At 53.8% G+C, this 21,492-nt stretch overlaps 1 protein-coding gene across 1 annotated transcript; it reads left to right on the top strand.

Annotated features, from left to right (window-relative positions):
- Positions 1-228: 228 nt before the first annotated feature.
- Positions 229-2,726, top strand: LOC308231010 (acrosin-like; the record flags this gene model as incomplete). The annotated part of the gene is made up of 4 exons (XM_080636089.1): positions 229-407; positions 942-1,207; positions 1,611-1,759; positions 2,367-2,726. The coding sequence occupies 4 exons, from the start codon at positions 229-231 to the stop codon at positions 2,724-2,726; spliced, it is 954 nt and encodes a 317-aa protein (XP_080492215.1).
- Positions 2,727-21,492: the final 18,766 nt, after the last annotated feature.

Genomic DNA, 21,492 nt, shown 5'->3' with positions numbered 1-21,492 from the left:
ATAGGGTCCCTTCTCCCTGCAGCATCATATGGTGCATGATGATGCTAATCTATGGGACACCCCTTGTCCCTGCAGCACCCTATGGGGCAGGATGATGCTCATCTATGGGACACCCCACAGGGTCCCTTGTTCCTGCAGCACCCAATGGAGCGGGACAATGCTCACCCTTCATCCCTAAGCATCAAGTGTTGGGCTTCTGCTTCCAGAGGGACCTGCGGTACCCGTCCCATGGCTGATTATTATGGGATGGCGCGCATCGTCGGAGGCGTGGCTGCTCACCAGGGCGCCTGGCCATGGATGGTCAGCATCCAGTTCCCCACGGCCACCGGCTTCTCGCACATCTGCGGGGGGTCCCTCATCACCCCCCAATGGGTCCTCACAGCCGCTCACTGCTTCATTGGGCAAAAGTAAGGGGGAGAAGAGATTCCAGCCATAGGGAATAGCCAAGGAGCAGCTCCCATCCCGTCCCCTTCCCCATCCTGGATGCACTGGGAAGAGCGCTCAGGAGAAGGCCGCTTCCAGCTTGACAGCCCTTGAGCCTAAGGTGCACTGGGGCAGTGCTTTCCTTTGGGAAGCAGCAGGAATGTGGCTCCTTCCCACCCCTCTTCTCCATAGAATGGATTAGAATAGAATGGGATGGAATGGAATGGAACAGGATGGAATGGGATGGATCATGGAATGGGTTGGGTGGAAAGGAGCTTGGGATCATCCACTTCCAACTTGTTGCCATGGGCAGGGATGCCTTCCACAGAGCAGCTTGTTCCAAGCTGGCCTTCAATACTGCCAGGGATGGAGCATCCAAACCTTCTCCATTCATCCCATCCCAGTGTCCCAGCACCCTCATAGAGAATCCCTTCCTTACCTCCAACCTGCAATTCCCAGTCGGAACCCATCAACCCTTGTCCTACAGCTCCAATCCCTGCTCTTCCGCTCCCTCCCAGCTTCACCACGGATTGGTTCGTGATGGTCGGAATCACGGACCTGGCTTGGCCCAATTCCGAGACCCAGAAACGGTGGATCCAGAAGGTCATTGTCCATGAGTATTACACCAACATCTCCAGCGGCTTCGACATTGCCTTGGTGGAGCTGGACCAGCCGGTGCAGTGCGGGTACCACGTGCAGCTCGCCTGCGTGCCCGATGCGACGCTCAGGGTATCCCAGCTCTCCGAGTGCTTCATCAGCGGATGGGGCGCGAGGGAGGCCAGAAGTGAGTGCCCGACGGCCCCGTTGGCCTTGGAATGCCAGGGCATGGATTCATGTTATGGGGTGGTGTGGAAGGTGGGGGGGCGTAAAGCTCATCCAAGTCTATTAGAGGTTGCTCCGACTGCAAATGGAGCATCCTGACCTTCTCCATCCAACCCATCCCAGTGTCCCATCACTTCCTTTTCTCCAAGCTGAGCTTCCCTGGTTCAGTTGGAACCCATCACCCCTTGTCCCATCGCTGAAGGTCCCTCCATGTCCTCCTTATGTTGAGGATGCAGCATCAGCAAAGGGGATGCAGCCCAGGCCTTGGGGGGGGTATTGATGGCTCCCACTGAGCTTCTCAGCCCCTGATACCCCCAAGTCCATCCCTTCTCCCCCTAATCCTGACCCCTTTTGTGTCCCCACAGCGGGGGCATCGTCCCCATCAGCCCTGCAGGAGGCCAAGGTCCGCCTCATCAATGTCCAGCTCTGCAACAGCAGCCAATGGTACCGAGGGGCCATCAAGAGCCACAACCTCTGTGCTGGGTACCCGCAGGGTGGCATCGACACCTGCCAGGTAGGGATGTGCCATTGGGGCTCCCTTCTCCTCTGCCATCTGCGGGGCCTTGCTCTGCACCCCCCTTTATCCCAGCTTCAGAAGCGCATCCAGCTCCTGGTCCATCATCCCTGCGCAGGGATCATAGAGGTTGGAGGAGAGCTTTAAGAGCATTGAGATTCCACCACTAAACCATGTCATGAGCATGGATTCATGGAATGGGTTGCGTTGGGAAGGAGCTTGAAGCCTCCAGTTCTAAGCTTCCATTAGACCAGGTTGCTCCAGGCCCCATCCATCCTTCTCCATCCAACCCATCCCAGGGTCCCACCACCCTCATAGGGAACAACTTCTCCTTATTTCCAACCCAAATTCCCCTCTTCCACTTGGAACCCATCACCTCTTGTCCTATGGCTCCAATCCATGCCGAAGGTCCCTCTCCACACCCAAATGATGGAGAACCCTTCCATCCTCATAGGGTGACAGTGATGGTCCCCTCCAGTGTTGCCATGGCGACACATCCACATCCTCATCCTCTCCCCTTCTCCATAGGGTGACAGTGGCGGCCCCCTCATGCATTGCCATGGCGACCCATCCCCATTCTCATCCCCTCTCTGTTTCTCCTCCATAGGGTGACAGCGGTGGTCCTCTCATGTGCCGGGACAAGCGCGCCAACTTCTTCTGGGTTGTGGGGCTGACGAGCTGGGGCCGCGGCTGCGCCAGGGCCAAGCAACCGGGGGTCTACACCTCGACGCAGCACTTCCATGACTGGATCCTCTACCAGCTGGGGATGTTCCGCTCCGCGGGAGCCTCCGCAACGCCCCCGACATGGAGCCACCAGCACGTCTCCCATACTCCAATCCAGCAGACGATGCCGGCGCCCACGGCCTCGAGCATCAGTGACGTCTGCTCCTTCCCGTACCGGGTGGTGCTGGAATTCTTCAGTCAGGTGCAGAAGTTGCTGCAGGCTCTAGGGGGGAAGAAGACTTGAGGAGTGGCATCGCTCAATAAAGTCGCCTTCTTTTCCCATAGAGAGGATGCTTTGCATGCCCCCCTCTTCTTCTGGTCCATGGGGAGGGATGGCGATGAGGGATGGAGGGCAGGGAACAGTGGGAAGCGAGAGCTGGGAATCAGGGAGTCAACCAGGTTGGGAAAGACCTTCAGGAGCATCAAGTCCAACCATTGCCCCACCATTAAACCATGGCATGAAGAGGGAGGGGGAACACCTTCCATTAGACCAGGTTGCTCCAAGCCCCATCCATCCTTCTCCATCCAACCCATCCCAGTGTCTCACCACCCTCACTTCCTTATCTCCTACCCCAACTTCCCTGTTCCAGTTGGAACCCATCACCCCTCATCCTATGGCTCCAATCCATGCTGAAGGCTCCTCTCCACACCCAAATTATGAAGGAGAACCCAACCTTCTATGGTTCTGCTTCATCCCTGAATCCAGCTGGAGCATCCCGCTTCCAGGCTTGGGATCTTCCCTTAGGACCTCAGAAGCTTCAAGGCTGTATCCATCCCAGCAGCAAGCACCCATCCCAGCTCCCAATACCCATCCCAGCACCCTTTGGACCTCTGCCAAATCCCAGCACTGGGTTCCCCAGGGCCAGGAGCAGGGACTGGGGCCAGGGCTCACCCTTGTCCATGTCACTGTGTCCCCATTCACCCCAGTAACTGGCACTGGGACCCCATTCACCCCTCATCCCATTAAGATCCCATGAAGATTCTATTAAGATCCCATTAGGACCCCATTAATATCCCACGAGTATCCCAGTAGGGTCGCTTTAGAATCCCATTAAGATCCCATTAAGACGATGTTAGGATCCCATTAGGACCCCATTAATATTCCATTCATATCCCTTTAGGACCCCATTAAGATCCCATTAGGATCCCTCTAGCACCACATTAAGATCCCACTGGGACCCCATTAAGATCCCATTAGGATCCATTAAGCCGGTCCCAGGATCCCGGAGGGGTGTGCCATTGGGTCTCTTCCACTGGGTCTCGTGTGCGCCCCCCTGACCCCCCGCACATAGTGAGCGTGCAATGGGGGGGGGTATGAGTGTGCAATGGGGTTGCAAAGGGATGAAATGGGGGTGCAAACCCACCCCCACCATCCTTGCCCCACCCCATCCTTATGCCCCCCCCCCCCCCAAATTCTCCCCTTTCTGGTAAAATCACCTTTAGTGGCAGATACAAAAATAAGCCCTGGTGGGGGGAACGACACAAGACCCTTCCCCCATAGTAGCCCCCCCCCAATAAGGACACAGTGACGGGGGGGGGTTGTGCTGTGGCCCCCCCCTCGAGGTAGTCGGGGGGGGGGTGTCAGTGACAGGCTCAGGTTGGCAGTGGGGGGGTCCTGTCTCATTGGGGCACCACAGGGCAGCTCCAGTGTCCACCCCCCAACCATAGCAAAGCTCAATGGGGGGGGACACCCTCATCCATCAGCCGGGGGGGGGGGGCATTAATGTCATGGAGGGGTCAATAAAAGGAGGGGGTTTAAGCTTCAAGCCCTAGGGTGACGTGGGGGGAGAGGCACCCTTAGGTCCATAGAGACCCCCCGCAGTGGGGTAGGTGGTCCTGGATGGGGTGGTGTTGGTCCCAGTTTGGGGGGGGGGGGCATGGCTGCAAGCATCCATTGGGAAGGTGCAAAGGGAGGGGGGTGTCATTGGGAGGCACCAATCTCCAGCAGTTTTTTGGGGGGGTCTAGCTTTTGTGGGGGGCCAATTATGGGTGGGGAGGGGGGGTTTGTAGCGGTCTTCCATCCCCGGGGGGATGGTTCCACATGGAGATGGGGTCCACAATGAGGGGGTTCCCCATGTCCATGGGGGGGGAAACCCTCCTCCGCGCCCCACTTTGGCATTGCCGATGTCCCCCCAGACGTCGAAGGTGAACTCGTCCTGGAAGGCGATGTCCCCGAGCTGGGAATCCAGGGCCTGCGCCAGCGCACCCGGATCCGGAGCATCCCGGCCCAGCTCCACCATGGGGGCGGCTGCAGGGATACAGGGATGACAATGGAGGGGAGAGACGACCATAATGGTTCAGTGGGGGGGTGCCTGCATCCACTGGGGGGGTCACAGGGGGGGTTTAAAGACACGTGGGGGGGGTCCCAGCACCCATTAGAGGGGGGTTCCATGGAGAGGGTCCCATGGGGGGGTCCAAGCACCCCTTGGGGGGGTCCTATAGGGGGGTCCCATCAGGAGGTGGCAACACCCATTAGGGAGGATTCCATGGGCGGGTCCCATGCAGGATGCCAGCACCATTATGGGAGGTCCCATAGGGGTCTCATGGGGGGGGTCCTATAAAGGGGGTCCCAGCAGCCATTATGTGAGGTCGTATGGGGGTGTCAGCACCCATTGGGGGGTTCCATGGAGGGGGTCCCAGCACCCATTGGGCGAGGTCCCATGGGAGAGCCCAAGGGGGAAGGGTCAGGGATATGGGGGTGGGCCCCTGATGGGGGGGGGTCCGTACCTGCCCCTCGAGGGTGGGGGGGCCGTGGGTGCGCAGGCGCAGGGTGCCCCGACCGGAGCCCTTGGGGGTGCCCCCCTCCGGCCTCCCCCCGCCCTTGGGGCGATCATGTCTGGAAGGGAGAAGGGGGTCGGGGGGGGTCAGATGGGGGGACCCCCCCAGGGTGGGTGGGGGGCTCCAAACAAAGCCCTGACCCCACCGGGCAGGGGGGGAAGGTTGGGGGGGCTCCCAGTGGGACTGACGGGGTCCCTCCCATTGCCTCCCACTGGGACCTTTCCCATTGCCTCCCACTGGGACCCTCCCGTTGTCTCCCAGTGCTCACAATGGGACTGATGGGACCCTTTCCAGTGCCCCATTAAGACCCTCTCATTGTCCCCCATTGGGCCCCTCCCGTTGCCCCCCCGGCGCCCACCGAAGGCCCTGCGGGGCTCGGTGAGGTGCAGGGCAAGCTCCGCTCGCGGGGCAGCTCCTTGAGCGCTTTGGCCCCCTCGAAGTGCCGGGCGCCCACGAGGCTGCACCCGTCGATGGCCTCAATCACGTCCCCGACCCCAATCATGGGGATGTGGGCGATGATGCTGCCCTCGCGGATGCGCTGCGGGACATGGGGGGGGGATCCATGGGCACCCACAGGCACCCAAAGGGGTCCCATGGCCCCATAGGAGGACCCCATGGACACCCGTAGGCCCCCAAGAGGTCCCCATCACCACCAAGAGGGCCCTATGGGCACCCATAGACACCCAAGAGGTCCCCATGTGTGGATGATTTTCTGGCAAAGAATGGCCATGTAACCAGATCAGCAAGTGCCTGCGTGGAGCTCAACATGGATGCAGGGTGATCCAAGAGTGAAGGAGGACACAAATAAGGGAGGGAGAAAGCAAGATAAGAGGGAACTGGAATTTCCTGAGTTATGAAACTGTCAACAGTTGGCAAGCTTGAGAGGTCAAGTTCTCACACTTGTGCTTGACCGATGACATGCTGGCTGCTGAGAGCTTCAGGGAGATGACTCCAACCACAATGAACCACGTCACTGTAAACAGGGACATGAGTCCAACCACAATGAACCACGTCACTGTAAACAGGGACATGAGTCCAACCACAATGAACCACATCACTGTAAACAGGGACATGAGTCCAACCACAATGAACCACATCACTATAAACAGGGACATGAGTCCAACCACAATGAACCACATCACTGTAAACAGGGACATGCGTCCAACCACAATGAACCACATCACTGTAAACAGGGACATGAGTCCAACCACAATGAACCACATCACTGTAAACAGGGACATGAGTCCAACCACAATGAACCACATCACTGTAAACAGGGACATTGCCGTGCTTTAAACAAGTCGGCAAGTCAGCCACGCAGTTTCTACTCCCCCCCCCGCGAGGGATGGGGAGGAGAATCGAAAGAATGTAACTCCCACGGGTTGAGATAAAAACAGTCCAGTAACTCAGGTATAACACAAATCACTACTGCTACCACCAATAATAATAATGATAAAGGAAATAACAAGGGAAGAGAATAGGATACCGCCCACCGGAAAAGAGAGCCCGACAGAAAAGAGGACGTGCCCTTCCGGGTAGCTCCCAGTTACATCCCCGGGCATGACACACTGTGGTATGGAATACCTCTTTGGCTAGTTTGGGTCAACTGTCCTGTCCCTGCCTCCTCCCTGGCAGAGCATGAGGCTCACAAAGTCCTTGGTCAGGGTAAACATTCTGACCAGCAACTGAAAACATCGGCTTTATCAGTATTATTCCCAGGCCGAAAGTCAAAACCACAGCGCTGCACCAGTTACTAAGAAGGAGAAAAACTGACTGCTGCTGCTGAACCCAGGACAGTATCCACCCCTTATTCCATACCATTCACGTCATGCTCAGATCCCACATTTTCCATATACCCTCACTCTCATCTCAGTGCACTGTTATCTTAGTGCATGGACCAATTCCTATAAAGCTACTGAGTCCATTCGGTCCATGATGTTGGGCTCCATCTCTTGTAACAGTCTTTCAGGGCAGGAGAGGCTGTGTGCAGTGTTGGAACGTTGCCTGCTGATGCTGATCGTTCCTTTGCCGCAGAACTCGTCTGGTTCTATCAAAGTTCATTCTCTGTTGGGATGATGGTCGGAGGGAAGTCAGGGCCAGTCCCTGGTGACCTGAAGACATCTAGCTGATGGGCTATGAAAGTATTACATAGCAGGCCACAGCATACAACTGAATTCATTGGCTGTTTTACCCTAAAATCAAATCCCCTTGAGGTATACATCGGACGTCCCCATCTTCCCGCATTACCCACCAAGTATATCCGGGTCCCTGAGCAAAAGCAATCCCACGAGTGGGTTTGCCTTTACCTGAAGCAGGAATAACCCAGACTGTCTTCACCAGCAAATTCTTCATGTGCACCACAGGAACTTTGTCCCCCTCTACAACATGTAAAGGTTCCGACTGGGCCAGTCCAGCCCTGTTGGCAGATCCTCTGGTGTTGACCAACCAGGTGGCCTTTGGTAAGTGTGTATCCCAATGCTTGAAAGTTCCCCCACCCATTGCTCTCAGTGTAGTTTTTAACAGCCCATTGTACCGTTCGATTTTCCCAGAGGCTGGTGCATGGTATGGGATGTGATATACCCACTCAATGCCATGCGCTTTGGCCCAAGTGTCTATGAGGTTGTTCTGGAAATGAGTCCCATTGTCTGACTCAGTTCTCTCTGGGGTGCCATGTCACCACAAAATCTGGTTCTCAAGGCCCAGGATAGTGTTCCGGGCAGTGGCGTGGGGCACAGCGTATGTTTCCAGCCATCCGGTGGTTGCTTCCACCATGGTAAGTACACGGTGCTTGCTCTGGCGGGTTGGTGGGAGTGTGATATAATCAATCTGCCAGGCCTCCCCATATTTGTACTTCAGCCATCATCCTCCATACCAAAGAGGCTTTAACCGTTTGGCTTGTTTAATTGCAGCACATGTTTCACACTCATGAATAACCCGGGCAATAGTGTCCATTGTTAAGTCCACCCCTTGATCACGGGCCCATCTATATGTTGCATCTCTGCCCTGATGACCTGAAGTGTCATGGGCCAACCGGGCCAAAAATAATTCACCTTTATGTTGCCAATCTAAGTCCATCTGAGCCACTTCAATCTTAGCAGCTTTATCCACTTGTTGGTTGTTCTGGTGTTCCTCAGTGGCCCGACTCTTGGGTACATGGGCGCCCAAATGGCGTACCTTCACCACCAGGTTCTGCACCCGGGCAGCGGTATCTTGCCACAGTGCAGCAGCCCAGATGGGTTTACCTCTGCGTTGCCAGTTGCTCTGCTTCCATTGCTGCAACCACCCCCACAGGGCATTTGCCACCATCCATGAGTCAGTATAGAGATAAAGTACTGGCCACTTTTCCCGTTCAGCAATGTCCAGGGCCAGCTGGATGGCTTTCACCTCGGCAAACTGACTCGATTCACCCCCTCCTGCAGCAGTTCCTGCACCTTGCCGTTGAGGACTCCGTACGGCTGCCTTCCATCTCCGATGCTTTCCCACAATACGGCAGGACCCATCAGTAAACAAGGCATGCTGCTTTTCACTTTCTGACAGTTTATTATATGGTGGGGCCTCTTCAGCACGCATCACCTCCTCCTCTGGTGACATTCCAAAATCTTTACCCTCTGGCCAGCCCATGATGACTTCTAGAATGCCTGGACGACTGGGATTTCCTGTTCGAGCTCCTTGTGTAATTAGCGCAGCCCATTTACTCCGTGTCGCATCGGTTGCATGATGTGTAGAGGAGACCCTGCCTTTGAACATCCAGCCCAGCACGGGCAACCGGGGTGCCAGGAGGAGCTGTGCTTGAGTGCCAATCACCTCGGAAGCAGCTCGAACCCCTTCATAGGCTGCCAGTATCTCTTTCTCAGTTGGGGTATAGCTGGCCTCAGATCCTTTGTATCCCCGACTCCAAAAGCCGAGGGGCTGACCTCGAGTCTCCCCTGGAGCTTTCTGCCAGAGGCTCCAGGTAGGACCATTCTCCCCAGCTGCGGTGTACAGGACATTTTTTACATCTGGCCCAGTCCGGACTGGTCCAAGGGCCACTGCATGAACTATCTCACGTTTAATTTGCTCAAAGGCTTGTTGTTGCTCAGGGCCCCATTTAAAATCATTCTTCTTCCGGGTCACATGATAGAGAGGGCTTACAATCGAACTGTAATTTGGGATGTGCATTCTCCAGAACCCCACAGCACCCAAGAAAGCTTGTGTTTCTTTCTTATTAGTTGGTGGAGACATTGCTGTTCTCTTGTTGATCACATCTGTGGGGATCTGGCGACGTCCATCTTGCCATTTTATTGCCAAAAATTGAATCTCCTGTGCAGGTCCCTTGACCTTACTCTGTTTCATGGCAAAACCGGCTTTCAGCAGGATTTGGATTATTTTCCTCCCTTTCTCAAAGATTTCTTCCACTGTATTGCCCCACACAATAATGTCATCAATGTACTGCAGGTGTTCTGGAGCTTGCCCCTGTTCCAGTGCAGTCTGGATCAGTCCATGGCAAATGGTAGGGCTGTGTTTCCACCCCTGGGGCAGTCGGTTCCAAGTGTACTGGACGCCCCTCCAAGTAAAAGCAAACTGTGGCCTGCACTCTGCTGCCAAAAGAATTGAGAAGAATGCACTGGCAATATCAGTCGTGGCATTCCACTTGGCTGCCTTTGACTCCAGTTCATACTGGAGTTCTAGCATGTCCGGTACGGCAGCACTCAATGGTGGTGTGACTTCATTCAGGCCACCATAGTCTACTGTTAGTCTCCACTCTCCGTTAGACTTTCACACTGGCCATATGGGGCTATTAAAGGGTGAGCGGGTCCTGCTGATCACTCCCTGACTCTCCAGTCTACGGATCAGCTTATGGATGGGAATCAGGGAGTCTCGGTTGGTGCGATATTGCCGTCGGTGCACTGTTGTGGTCACGATTGCCACTTGTTGTTCTTCGACCTTCAGCAACCCCACAACAGAAGGATCCTCTGAGAGACCAGGCAAGGTGGACAGCTGCTCAATTTCCTCAGTCTCCAAAGCAGCAATACCAAAAGCCCATCGGTACCCTTTTGGGTCTTGGAAGTACCCTCTCCTGAGGTAGTCTATGCCGAGGATGCACGCAGCCTCTGGAGCACTCACAATGGGGTGCTTTTGCCATTTCCTCCCAGTCAGGCTGATCTCAGCCTCCAGTACAGTCAATTCTTGGGATCCTCCTGTCACTCCAGAAATATAGATGGGTTCCACCCCTTGACAGCTTGATGGCATCAGGATACACTGTGCATCGGTATCTACTAGAGCTTTATACTTCTGTGGGACTGATGTGCCAGGCCATCTGAACCCAGGACAGTCCCTCCATCCGAACCCAAAGCATTGGGGCTGGAACTAGATGATCTTAAGGTGCTTTCCATGATGCTATGACATCCCTGAGGAGCGGGTCCCTCCATCCCACCCCATGGGGAGCACCACTGCTAACCCCCATAGGGCATCCCATGGGATGTATGGACCACGCTGACTCAGCGCCCTGGCTTCCACTGCTGACGTGGACATGTGGAAGATGGTCCTGACCCTATCCAAGACTTCGGAGGCCCTACAGGAGCTGCTGGGGATGCTCCAGGACACCCGGGACATCTCCATCCCTGCCTTGGTTGTGAGTCCTAAAGGGCCCCGATGGCCTCCCATGAGCTCTGCAGGCGCGGTGGGGTCACAATGCCTGAGTTTGCCTTAGCCCATGGCCTCCGGTGCTGGTGGTGCTGAGGGCGCTGAGGACCCCCAGAGCCTGGTGACAGTCTCCGTGCTGGTGGAAAGCCTCATGGAGCTGTCGGAGAAACCTGGCTTGGTGAGCGGGACATGGCCATGAGGCACAACATGGCCATGGGGAGCCCTCTTGGCCATGGGGCAGGGCATGGCAATAGGGACCCCTCTTGGCCATGACCTTGGTGACCACAGCCTTGGGTCATGGCTTCCCCACAAGGAGCCCCCATCTCCTCCTGCAGGCAAGGAAACTGCAGCGGCTCCTGCCCCACATCATGGGCAGGCTCCAGGATGCCGAAGATGAGCTCAGGATAAAGGCCCTGCTGATCCTACGGAACGTGATGGGTCACCTACCGAGGGAGGAAGCCAGCCCCATTGCCGTGGGGCTGCTGCGGGACCTCCGCCTCCTCTTGGATGGAGTAAGGGCTGCATGGACCCCCGGCAGTGATTTGGAGCTTGCATGGGGATGGCTCCAGGGCTTTGCATCCCATCAGGATCTGCCCCACGTCCCCCCTTTTCCTCCTTGCCTCCAGGGATGCAGCTGGCTCCGGGAGCTCTCCATCCGCCTGCTCCGGTTCCTCCTGGAGTCGGTGCTTGGTGGCGACAGGAGGAGGATGCAGAGCAAAACCTGGGATCTGCTGCTCCCGCTCTTCTTCCGCATGAGTGACCAAAGCCGCAGCGTGGCCGAGGTACGGACCCACACCCCCACCCCATATCCCACATTCCCGAGGGTGGGATCATCCCCAAGGTGCCGTCTCCCATCCCATCCTGTGCAGGCTTCCCGGGAAGGTCTCCTTGCTGCGGCAACGCTCCTGGGATGGGAAGAGCTCGGGCGCCTATTGGAGACAAGGCAGAAGTGGAGGGTTGCAGAGTGCTTGGTATGGGCCCTGCACCCATCCCTATTCCCCTTGGAACCCCTTGGACTGCTCTGCCCATCCCACACTGGGATGGGAAAGGGAGCGTTGGGACTGCTCCAGCCAATGGGGGGGTCCGTAGCATCCCATTCCCTCTGCAGCTGGAGCGGAGCAGGAAGAGGGCTCAGGGATACCTGCACCAGAGCCTGCAGTACCGGGAGGATGCTCAGGTCCCCCTGCAAGAGGCAGCCGTCAGGTTCATTGGTGAGCACCTGCGGTCCCCATCCCGGTCCCCACCGCTGCATCCCTGATGGATCCCGATGGATCCCGACGGATGCTGATGGATCCCAATGGATCCCTGTGCCCAGGATTGGCCGCACGGCCCCTAAGAGGGAAAAGCCCAAGGAAGCTGGAGCAGATCTGCAGAGGTGAGGAGGGAGCAGGGGCTGGAGGGATGCTGGGGCCTATGGGGGTCTCATCCCGGTCTCTTTGGGTCACAGCCCTGGAAGTGCTGCTGGAGAAGGGTGACCCCGGCCTCTGTTCCTTAGCGGCTCAGACCGTGCTCATCCTCAGGAGCCCACCAGCGCAGCGGAGCCGGGGACGCCGCCTGCGGGCGCTCTGCTGCTGGGAATGGTGCAGTTCTCCTTAGGGAAAAGGATGGTGGAGACAAACCTGGACCAAGGAGCTCCAGAGACCAAAGGGCAGTGCCTCCGCCGCCCCATTCCCTGCTCTCCATCTCCATCAATAGCATCCAGGCAGCACAGACTCCAAACCTGATTCCCCATTATCCCACAATGAAGATGCTGTGATTCCTTCCGGGCTTCCCTGCTTCCATGGATCAGCAAAGGGGGTGCCACTGTTGAAGGAAACGGTGTTCCCAAAGGAATTTGGTCCATTATAACACTGAAAGTCAGGCATCACAATCGCAATCCCCCCTCACTGAGAGCATCCGCATACCCCGGTGCAGGCCCCCCTGCTCTGCCTCTAGGTACCGCCCACTGGATAAAGCCACGCCCCGAATCGGGCCCAGCCAATCAGAGCCTTCCCATCCGGCTTGGCCACGCCCACCCATTGGTGGGCTCATCGGGCCGAAGGGGGGACCCCAGTATCCTAAAAGGGGGGGGCACCCCCAAGTACCCAAAATGGGGACACAATGCCTCAAAATGCGGGAAACCCCCAAACTGCGACCCCAGCACCCTAAAATGGGGGGGCACACCAAAATGGGACCAGTACCCAAAATGGATTGGACCACCCCCACCCAGCCCTCAAAATGGTCACAACCTCCCTTTTCTACCCTGCCCTTATGGAACAAACCACTAGGGGGAGGGGGGGGGGGCTTAGGGGGCAGCAGTTTTATTCCCATCAGCATCAAAACGGGAGGGGTGGGAGGATTAAATAAGATCATGGGGACATATAAAATAATATACACAATTGGGGGGGGAAATGATTTCGGGGGCCCAATGCGGGGGATCACAATGAGGCCCCTTCCCCCCCCCCCCCCGGAGAAAAATGGGTAGAAAAAGGCAAGATTTGGGGTTGGAAAGATGCCGTTTATATAAACATAGTGATTTATAAAGGGGGGGGGGTGTCAAGGTGTCCTGGGTTCAGCTTAAACCACGACACAAGGGGGGGTTAAACCCATTGGTTTCCACTAGGAACTAATTTAGGAGGAGGAGGGGAGAAAGTGCTGGAAGAGCCTAATTATTAATTAGCATATTATTAGTTATTATTATTAAGGATTTGGCCCCAAATGAGGGCCTGGGGGGGGCTCCTGCACCCCCTTATTGCCTTGAATGCTATCATCCCGTTCCCCGCCCCCCTTCCCAGGGCTATGGGGGGGTAAAGGGGATGTATGGGAGTGGGGGGAGCCCTATAGGGAGGCCTCAGCCACATAGGGAAGGCTCAGCCCCACAGGGAAGGCCCAGCCCCACAGGGAAGGCCCAGCCCCATAGAGATGGATATTCTCAGTCCCCTATGGAGGCTTGTGGCCCCATAGGGCTGGTCCTCAGCCCCACAGGGAGGCTCTTGGCCCCACAGAGATTCTCTCAGCCCCATATGGATGCCCTCTGCCCTACAGGGAAGGTCCTCAGTGCCATATGGATACACATATGGTCCCATAGAGTTGCATCTGGTCCCATACAGAAGCCCGTGGTCATATATGGAAGCCCTCAGCCCAATGGAGATCCTCGTGGTCCCACCTGGAGGCCCCATGTCACATATGGAAGCTCATAGTCCCATGTGGAGGCCCTTGGTCCTATATGGAGGTCCTCAGCCTCATATAGAGGCCCACAGCTACACATATGGAAGCCCTCAGCCCTAGATGGATGCTTGTGGTCCCGTATGCAGGTCCCTTGTCATATACAGGTGCTCCTAGCCCCATATAGAGCCTTTCAGCCCTATAAAGAGGCCCTCAATCCCATATGGGTGCTTGCGGTCCCCTATGGAGGCCCTTGGTCCGATATGGATGCTGCTGGTTCCATGGTGTATATGGATGCTGCTTGTAGGCCCATATAGAGCCCCTCAGCCCTAGATGGATGCTGGTGGTCCCATATGCATGCTCCTAATCACATAAGGATACTCCTAACCCCATATGGATGCTCCTAACCCCATATGGATACCCTTGGTCCCATATAGACCCCCTCAGCCCCATATGGTGGTCCATAGGAGGACACAGCATCCCCTATATGAGTCCCATGAGGCATCTCCTGGGGCTCCATCCACTCCGGGCATTGGAGATGCCAAGGGTCCCTTATGGAATCTCAGTGTCTCCCTATGGAATCACAGCACTCCATATGGAATCCCAGTGTCCAAGGTGGGGGTCACAGCTCCTCTTTGTTCACAGTACCAGAGAAGATGCGAGATCCTTAGAGTCCCTTATGGAACCACAGCGTCCCCATATGGAATCCCAGTACTCCATATGGAATCCCGGCATTCCAATGAGGGTAACAGCTCCTCTTTGTCCACAATACCAGAGAAGACGCAGGATCCTTAGTGTCCCTTATGGAACTGCAGTGTCTCCCTATGGAATCCCAGCATTCCCTATGGAATCCTGGCATTCCAATGAGGGTAACAGCTCCTCTTTGTTCACAATACCAGAGAAGACGCAGGATCCTTAGTGTCCCTTATGGAACTGCAGTGTCTCCCTATGGAATCCCAATGTCTCTCCCTATGGAATGCCAGCATTCCACGGGGGCCACAGCTCTTCCTTGTGCATGGTGCTGGAGAAGAGGCGAGATCCTCAGTGTCTCTTATGGAACCACAGCATCTCCTTATGGAATCCCAGCATTCCCTAAGGAATGGCAGCGCTCCCTAAGGAATGGCAGCGCTCCCTAAGGAATGGCAGCGCTCCCTAAGGAATGGCAGCGCTCCCTAAGGAATGGCAGCGCTCCCTAAGGAATGGCAGCGCTCCCTATGGAATGGCAGCGCTCCCTATGGAATGGCAGCGCTCCTTCTTGTCCACGGTGCTGGAGAAGATGCAGGCGAAGCGGCGGAGCAAGAGCGCGGCCGAGTGCGATTCCTGCTGCAGGTGCCGGTTGTGGTGCAGGTTGGACTCTCCCGCCTGGAGAACCACCTGGTCCTGCTTCTCCTGTGGGATACAGGATCAGAGCCCCAAACCAGCCCCAAAACCAGCCCAAAACCACTGAAAAAAAACCCCCCAAACCACCCCAAAACCACCTTGTCCTGCTTCTCCTAAGGGATACCGGTCACAGCTCCAAAAAAGCTCCAGAACAGCTCAAACCCACACCAAAACCATGCCAAAACCACCCCAAAACAACCTTGTCCTGCTTCTCCTATGGCATAGAGGGTCAGAGCCCCAAAGCAGTCCCAAAACAGCCCCAAAACACACCCCAAACACCTCAAAGCAACCACCCAAAACCACCTTGCCCTACTTCTCCTATGGGATACAGGGTCAGAGCCCCAAAACAAACCAAAACCACCCCCAAAACAACCAAAACCACACCCAAAACCACCTTATCCTGCTTCTCCTATGGGATAGAATGTCAGAGCCCCAAAACAGACCTGAACCAGCCCCAAAACAACCAAAACCACCCCAACACCACCTTATCCTGCTTCCTATGGGATACAGGGTCAGAGCCCAAAACCACTCCAAAACCACACAAAACCCACCCTAAAACTACCCAAAACCACCTTGTTCTGCTTCTCCTATGGGATACAGAGTAAAAGCTAAAAAACAGCCAAAAAATAAACCAAAACCACCCCAAAACCACCCTAAAATACCATAAAACCACCTTGTCCTGCTTTTCCTACGGGATACAGGGTCAAAGCCGTGAAACAGCCCCAAAAGAGCACCAGACCAGCCCCAAAACACCCAAACCCACTCCAATACCACCTTGTCCTGCTTCTCCTATGGGATACATGGTCAGAGTCCCAAAACAGCCCCAAACCAATCTAAAACCAACCCCAAAACACTTGAAAACATCCCAAAACCACCTTGTCCTGATTCTCTTAAGGGATAGAGGGTCAGAGCCCTAAAACAGTCCCGAAAAGCCCCAAAACCATGACAAAACCACCTTGCCCTGCATCTCCTATGGGATACAGGGTCAGAGCTCCAAAACAGTCCCCAAACACCCCAAAATCACACCAGAAAAATCCAAAAAGCACCAAAAAGAACCCTAAAACCACCTTGTCCTGCTCCTCCTATGGGATAAAGAGTAAGAGCCACAAACCAGCCCCAAAACAACACAAAACCAACCCAAAACTACACCCAAGACACCCCAAGACACCCCAAGACACCCCAAGACTACCTTCTCCTGCTTCTCCTATGGGATATAGGGTAAGGCCCCCAAAACAGCCCCAAAACAGCACAAAACTATCCCAAAACTAGCTTGTCCTGCTTCTCCTATGGGATACTGTCACGGAATGGACTCAGTCAGAGATCAATGTGATCAGACAAAGCCATTTATTATAGAAAACTAACTCTTTATATACTATTGCTTAAAGTTGTTTGCACTAACTTGGCCCATTGTGACTGGACACATATCCTTGAGGCCCTCAACAACTAACACAGAATTGGTTAAGCACAGGTGGGAGAACCTGACCTTCAAAGTTTTCCAACAGTCCTCAATTTAGCAACTCAGTCAATTCCAGCCCCTCCTGATCTTGCTGGGATTCTCACTCCCAGCGCCTCACTCCCGTCCTCCTTCACCTTTTGCTGTCCCTCGGTTCATGTTGAACTCCACGTAGGCACTTCCTGCTCTGGGAATGTGGCCGTTCCTTGCCATAAAATCATCCACAGGATATAGGGAAGAGCCCCAAAACAGGCCCCAAACTAGCCCAAAACGACCCCAAAACCACCTTGTCCTGCTCCTCCTATGGGACAGAGGGTCAGAGACACAAAACAGCCCCAGAAAAAAACATAACCACCACAAAAACACCCCATAAGTGCTCTAAAACACCCCAAAACCACCTTGTCCAGCTCCTCCTATGGGATACAGGGTCAGAGACACAAAGCAGCCCTGAAACAACCCAAATTCAACGCAAAACCACCCAAAAACCACCTTGTGCTGCTTCTCCTATGAGATACAGGGTCAGAGCCCCAAAACAACTCCAAAACACACAAAACCACAAAAAACCACAACAAAACAACGCAAACCCCCCCCCCCCAAAAAACAACCCAAAACCACTTTGTCCTGCTTCTCGTATGGGACACATGGTCAGAGCCCCAAAACAGCCCAGAACCAGCCCAAAGCCAGCCCAAAACCACGCGAAAACCACGCTGTCATGCTTTTCCTATGGGATACAGGGTCAGAGCCACAAAACAGCCCCAAAACACCCAAAAACCACCCCAAAACTACATTGTCCTGCTTCTTATATGGGATACAGGGTAAGAGCTTCCAAATAGCCCCAAAACAACTCAAAAGCAACTCAAAACCACCTCAAAACCACCATAAAACACATCAAAACTACCTTGTCCTGCTCCTCCTATGGGATACAGGGTCAGAACCCCAAAGGCCCACAAAACAGAACCAAAACACCCAAAACCACCCCAAAAACATCCCAAAACCATCTTGTCCTGCTTCTCCTATGGGATACAGGGTCAGAGCCCAAAACAGCCCCAAAACAGCCCAAAACCAGTCCCAAAACACCAAAAACGAACCCAATACCACCTTGTCCTGCTTCCCCTATGGCATACATGGTCGGAGTCCCAAAACAGCCCCAAACCAATCTAAAACCAGCCCCAAAACACTTGAAAACATCCCAAAACCACCTTGTCCTGATTCTCTTAAAGGACACAGGGTCAGAGCCCTAAACCAGTCCCGAAACGCCTCAAAACCACAACAAAACCACCTTGCCCTGCATCTCCTATGAGATACAGGGTCAGAGCTCCAAAACAGTCCCCAAACACCCCAAAATCACACCAGAAAAATCCAAAAAGCACCAAAAAACACCCTAAAACCACCTTGTCCTGCTCCTCCTATGGGATAAAGAGTAAGAGCCAAAAACCAGCCCCAAAACAACACAAAACCAACCCAAAACAACCCAAAACCAACCCAAAACTACACTTAAGACACCCCAAGACACCCCAAGACTACCTTCTCCTGCTTCTCCTATGGGATATAGGGTAAGGGCCCCAAAACAGACCCAAACCAGCAGAAAACCACCCCAAAACCAGCTGGTCCTGCTTCTCCTATGTGATACAGGGTCAGAGCCGCAAAAAGCCCTAAAACAACACAAAACCACCCCAAAACCACTTGAAAACACCCCAAAACCACCTTGTCCTGCTTCTTCAATGGGATACAGGGTCAGAGCCCAAATCCAGGCACAAACCACCACAAAACCACAGAAAACCACCCAAAAACCACACAACCCTGCCCCCAACCACCCTGTCCTGCTCCTCCTATGGAATGGTCAGAGCCCCAAAATAGCCCCAAAACAACCCAAAACCAAACCAAAAACACAACTAAAACACACTCAAGCACTCTCAAGCACACCAAATCCACCCCAAAACCATGACAAAACCACCTTGTCCTCCTTCTCCTATGGGATAAAGGGTCAGAGACCCAAAACAACCCAAAACCAAGCTAAAACATCCCAAAACACCCCAAACACCCTAAAACACCCTAAACCCACACCAAATCTACCCCAAACCCACACCAAAAACACACCAAAAAAAGACCTTGTCCTAGTTCTACTACTGGAAACAGGGTCAGAGCCCCAAAACATTTCCAAAACAGTCCCAAACAAGACCAAACCCAGGCCAAAACACCCTAAACCACCCCAAAATCACCTGGTCCTACTTCTCCTATGAGATACAGGGTCAGAGCCCAAAAGCAGCCACAAAACAACCCAAAACCATGGCAAAACCACCCAAAGCCATCTTGTCCTGCTTTTCCTATGAAATACAGGTTCAGTAACACAACACTGCCCCAAAACAGCTCAACAAAAAGCCTCATAACAACCCCAAAACCACCCCAAAAACAGCTTCTCCTGCTTCTCCTATGGGATTCAGGGTCAGAGCCCAAATAAAGCCCCAAAACAACCCAAACCCACCCCAAAATCAATTGAAACCACCCCAAAATCACCTGGTCCTGCTTCTCCTATGGGATACAGCAGCAGAGCTTCAAAACAGCCCAGAAACAACCAATAAAACCAAAACTAAACCACACACACACAGCTAAAGCACACACAGCTAAAGCACACACAGCTAAAGCACACACAGCTAAAGCACACACAGCTAAAGCACACACAGCTAAACCTACACCTAAAGCACAGCTAAAACCACCCCAAACCCACCTTCTACTGCTTCTCCTATCAGATACAGGTTAATGCCCCAAAACAGACCCAAACCGCACCAAAACAACCCCGAAAACACCCCAAAAACACCTTGTTCTGCTTCTCCTATGGGATACAGGGTCAGAGCCACAAAAAGCCCCAAAACAACCCAAAACCAAATCAAAAACACAACTAAAACACCCTCCAGCACCCTAAAACACAGCAAAACACCCCAAATCCACACCCAAAACACCCCAAATCCACCCCCAAAATCACCTTGTCCTACTTGTCCTACGGGATACAGGGCCAGAGCCCCAAAATAGCCACAAAACACCCTAAAACCAAACCAAAACCACAACTTAAGCACCCTAAAGCACCCAGAATCCACCCAAAAACATCCCCAAACCACCTTGTCCTGCTTCTCCTATGGCATACCCCCCAAAAAGCAACCAATGTGGGTGGGGACCTCTCATTAATTACACCCTAAAAGCAGCCCCAAAACACTCCCAAAACCACCTTGTTCTGCTCGTCCTATGGGATGAAGAGTCAGAGCCCCAAAACAGCCACAAAACAATCCAAAACCATACGAAAAACACACCTAAAACACCCTCAAGCACCCTGAAACACCGCAAAACACCCCAAATCCACCCCAAAAAACGGCAAAACCACGACAAAACCACCTTATCCTGCTTCTCCTATGGGATAAAGGGTCAGAGCCCCAAAACAACTCAAACCCAAACTAAAACACCCTAAAACACCCTAAAACACCCTAAAACACCCTAAAACACCCTAAAACACCCTAAAACACCCTAAAACACCCTAAAACACCCTAAAACACCCTAAAACACCCTAAAACACCCTAAAACACCCTAAAACACCCTAAAACACCCTAAAACACCCTAAAACACCCTAAAACACCCTAAAACACCCTAAAACACCCTAAAACACCCTAAAACACCCTAAACACCCCAAAATCACCTGGTCCTACTTCTCCTATGAGATACAGGGTCAGAGCCCAAAAGCAGCCACAAAACAACCCAAAACCATGGCAAAACCACCCAAAGCCATCTTGTCCTGCTTTTCCTATGAAATACAGGTTCAGTAACACAACACTGCCCCAAAACAGCTCAACAAAAAGCCTCGTAACAACCCCAAAACCACCCCAAAAACAGCTTCTCCTGCTTCTCCTATGGGATTCAGGGTCAGAGCCCAAATAAAGCCCCAAAACAACCCAAACCCACCCCAAAATCAATTGAAACCACCCCAAAATCACCTGGTCCTGCTTCTCCTATGGGATACAGCAGCAGAGCTTCAAAACAGCCCAGAAACAACCAATAAAACCAAAACTAAACCACACACACACAGCTAAAGCACACACAGCTAAAGCACACACAGCTAAAGCACACACAGCTAAAGCACACACAGCTAAAGCACACACAGCTAAAGCACACACAGCTAAAGCACACACAGCTAAAGCACACACAGCTAAAGCACACACAGCTAAAGCACACACAGCTAAACCTACACCTAAAGCACAGCTAAAACCACCCCAAACCCACCTTCTACTGCTTCTCCTATCAGATACAGGTTAATGCCCCAAAACAGACCCAAACCGCACCAAAACAACCCCGAAAACACCCCAAAAACACCTTGTTCTGCTTCTCCTATGGGATACAGGGTCAGAGCCACAAAAAGCCCCAAAACAACCCAAAACCAAATCAAAAACACAACTAAAACACCCTCAAGCACCCTAAAACACAGCAAAACACCCCAAATCCACCCCTAAAACACCCCAAACCCACCCCCAAAACCACCTTCTCCTACTTGTCCTACGGGATACAGGGCCAGAGCCCCAAAATAGCCACAAAACACCCTAAAACCAAACCAAAACCACAACTTAAGCACCCTAACGCACCCAGAATACACCCC

Source organism: Psittacula echo (assembly GCF_963264785.1).
Source record: "Psittacula echo genome assembly, chromosome: 29".
Classification (NCBI taxonomy): domain Eukaryota; kingdom Metazoa; phylum Chordata; class Aves; order Psittaciformes; family Psittacidae; genus Psittacula; species Psittacula echo.
The sequence above is the reverse complement of the archived record's forward strand: the minus strand, read 5'-3'. Positions and strand labels throughout refer to the sequence as shown.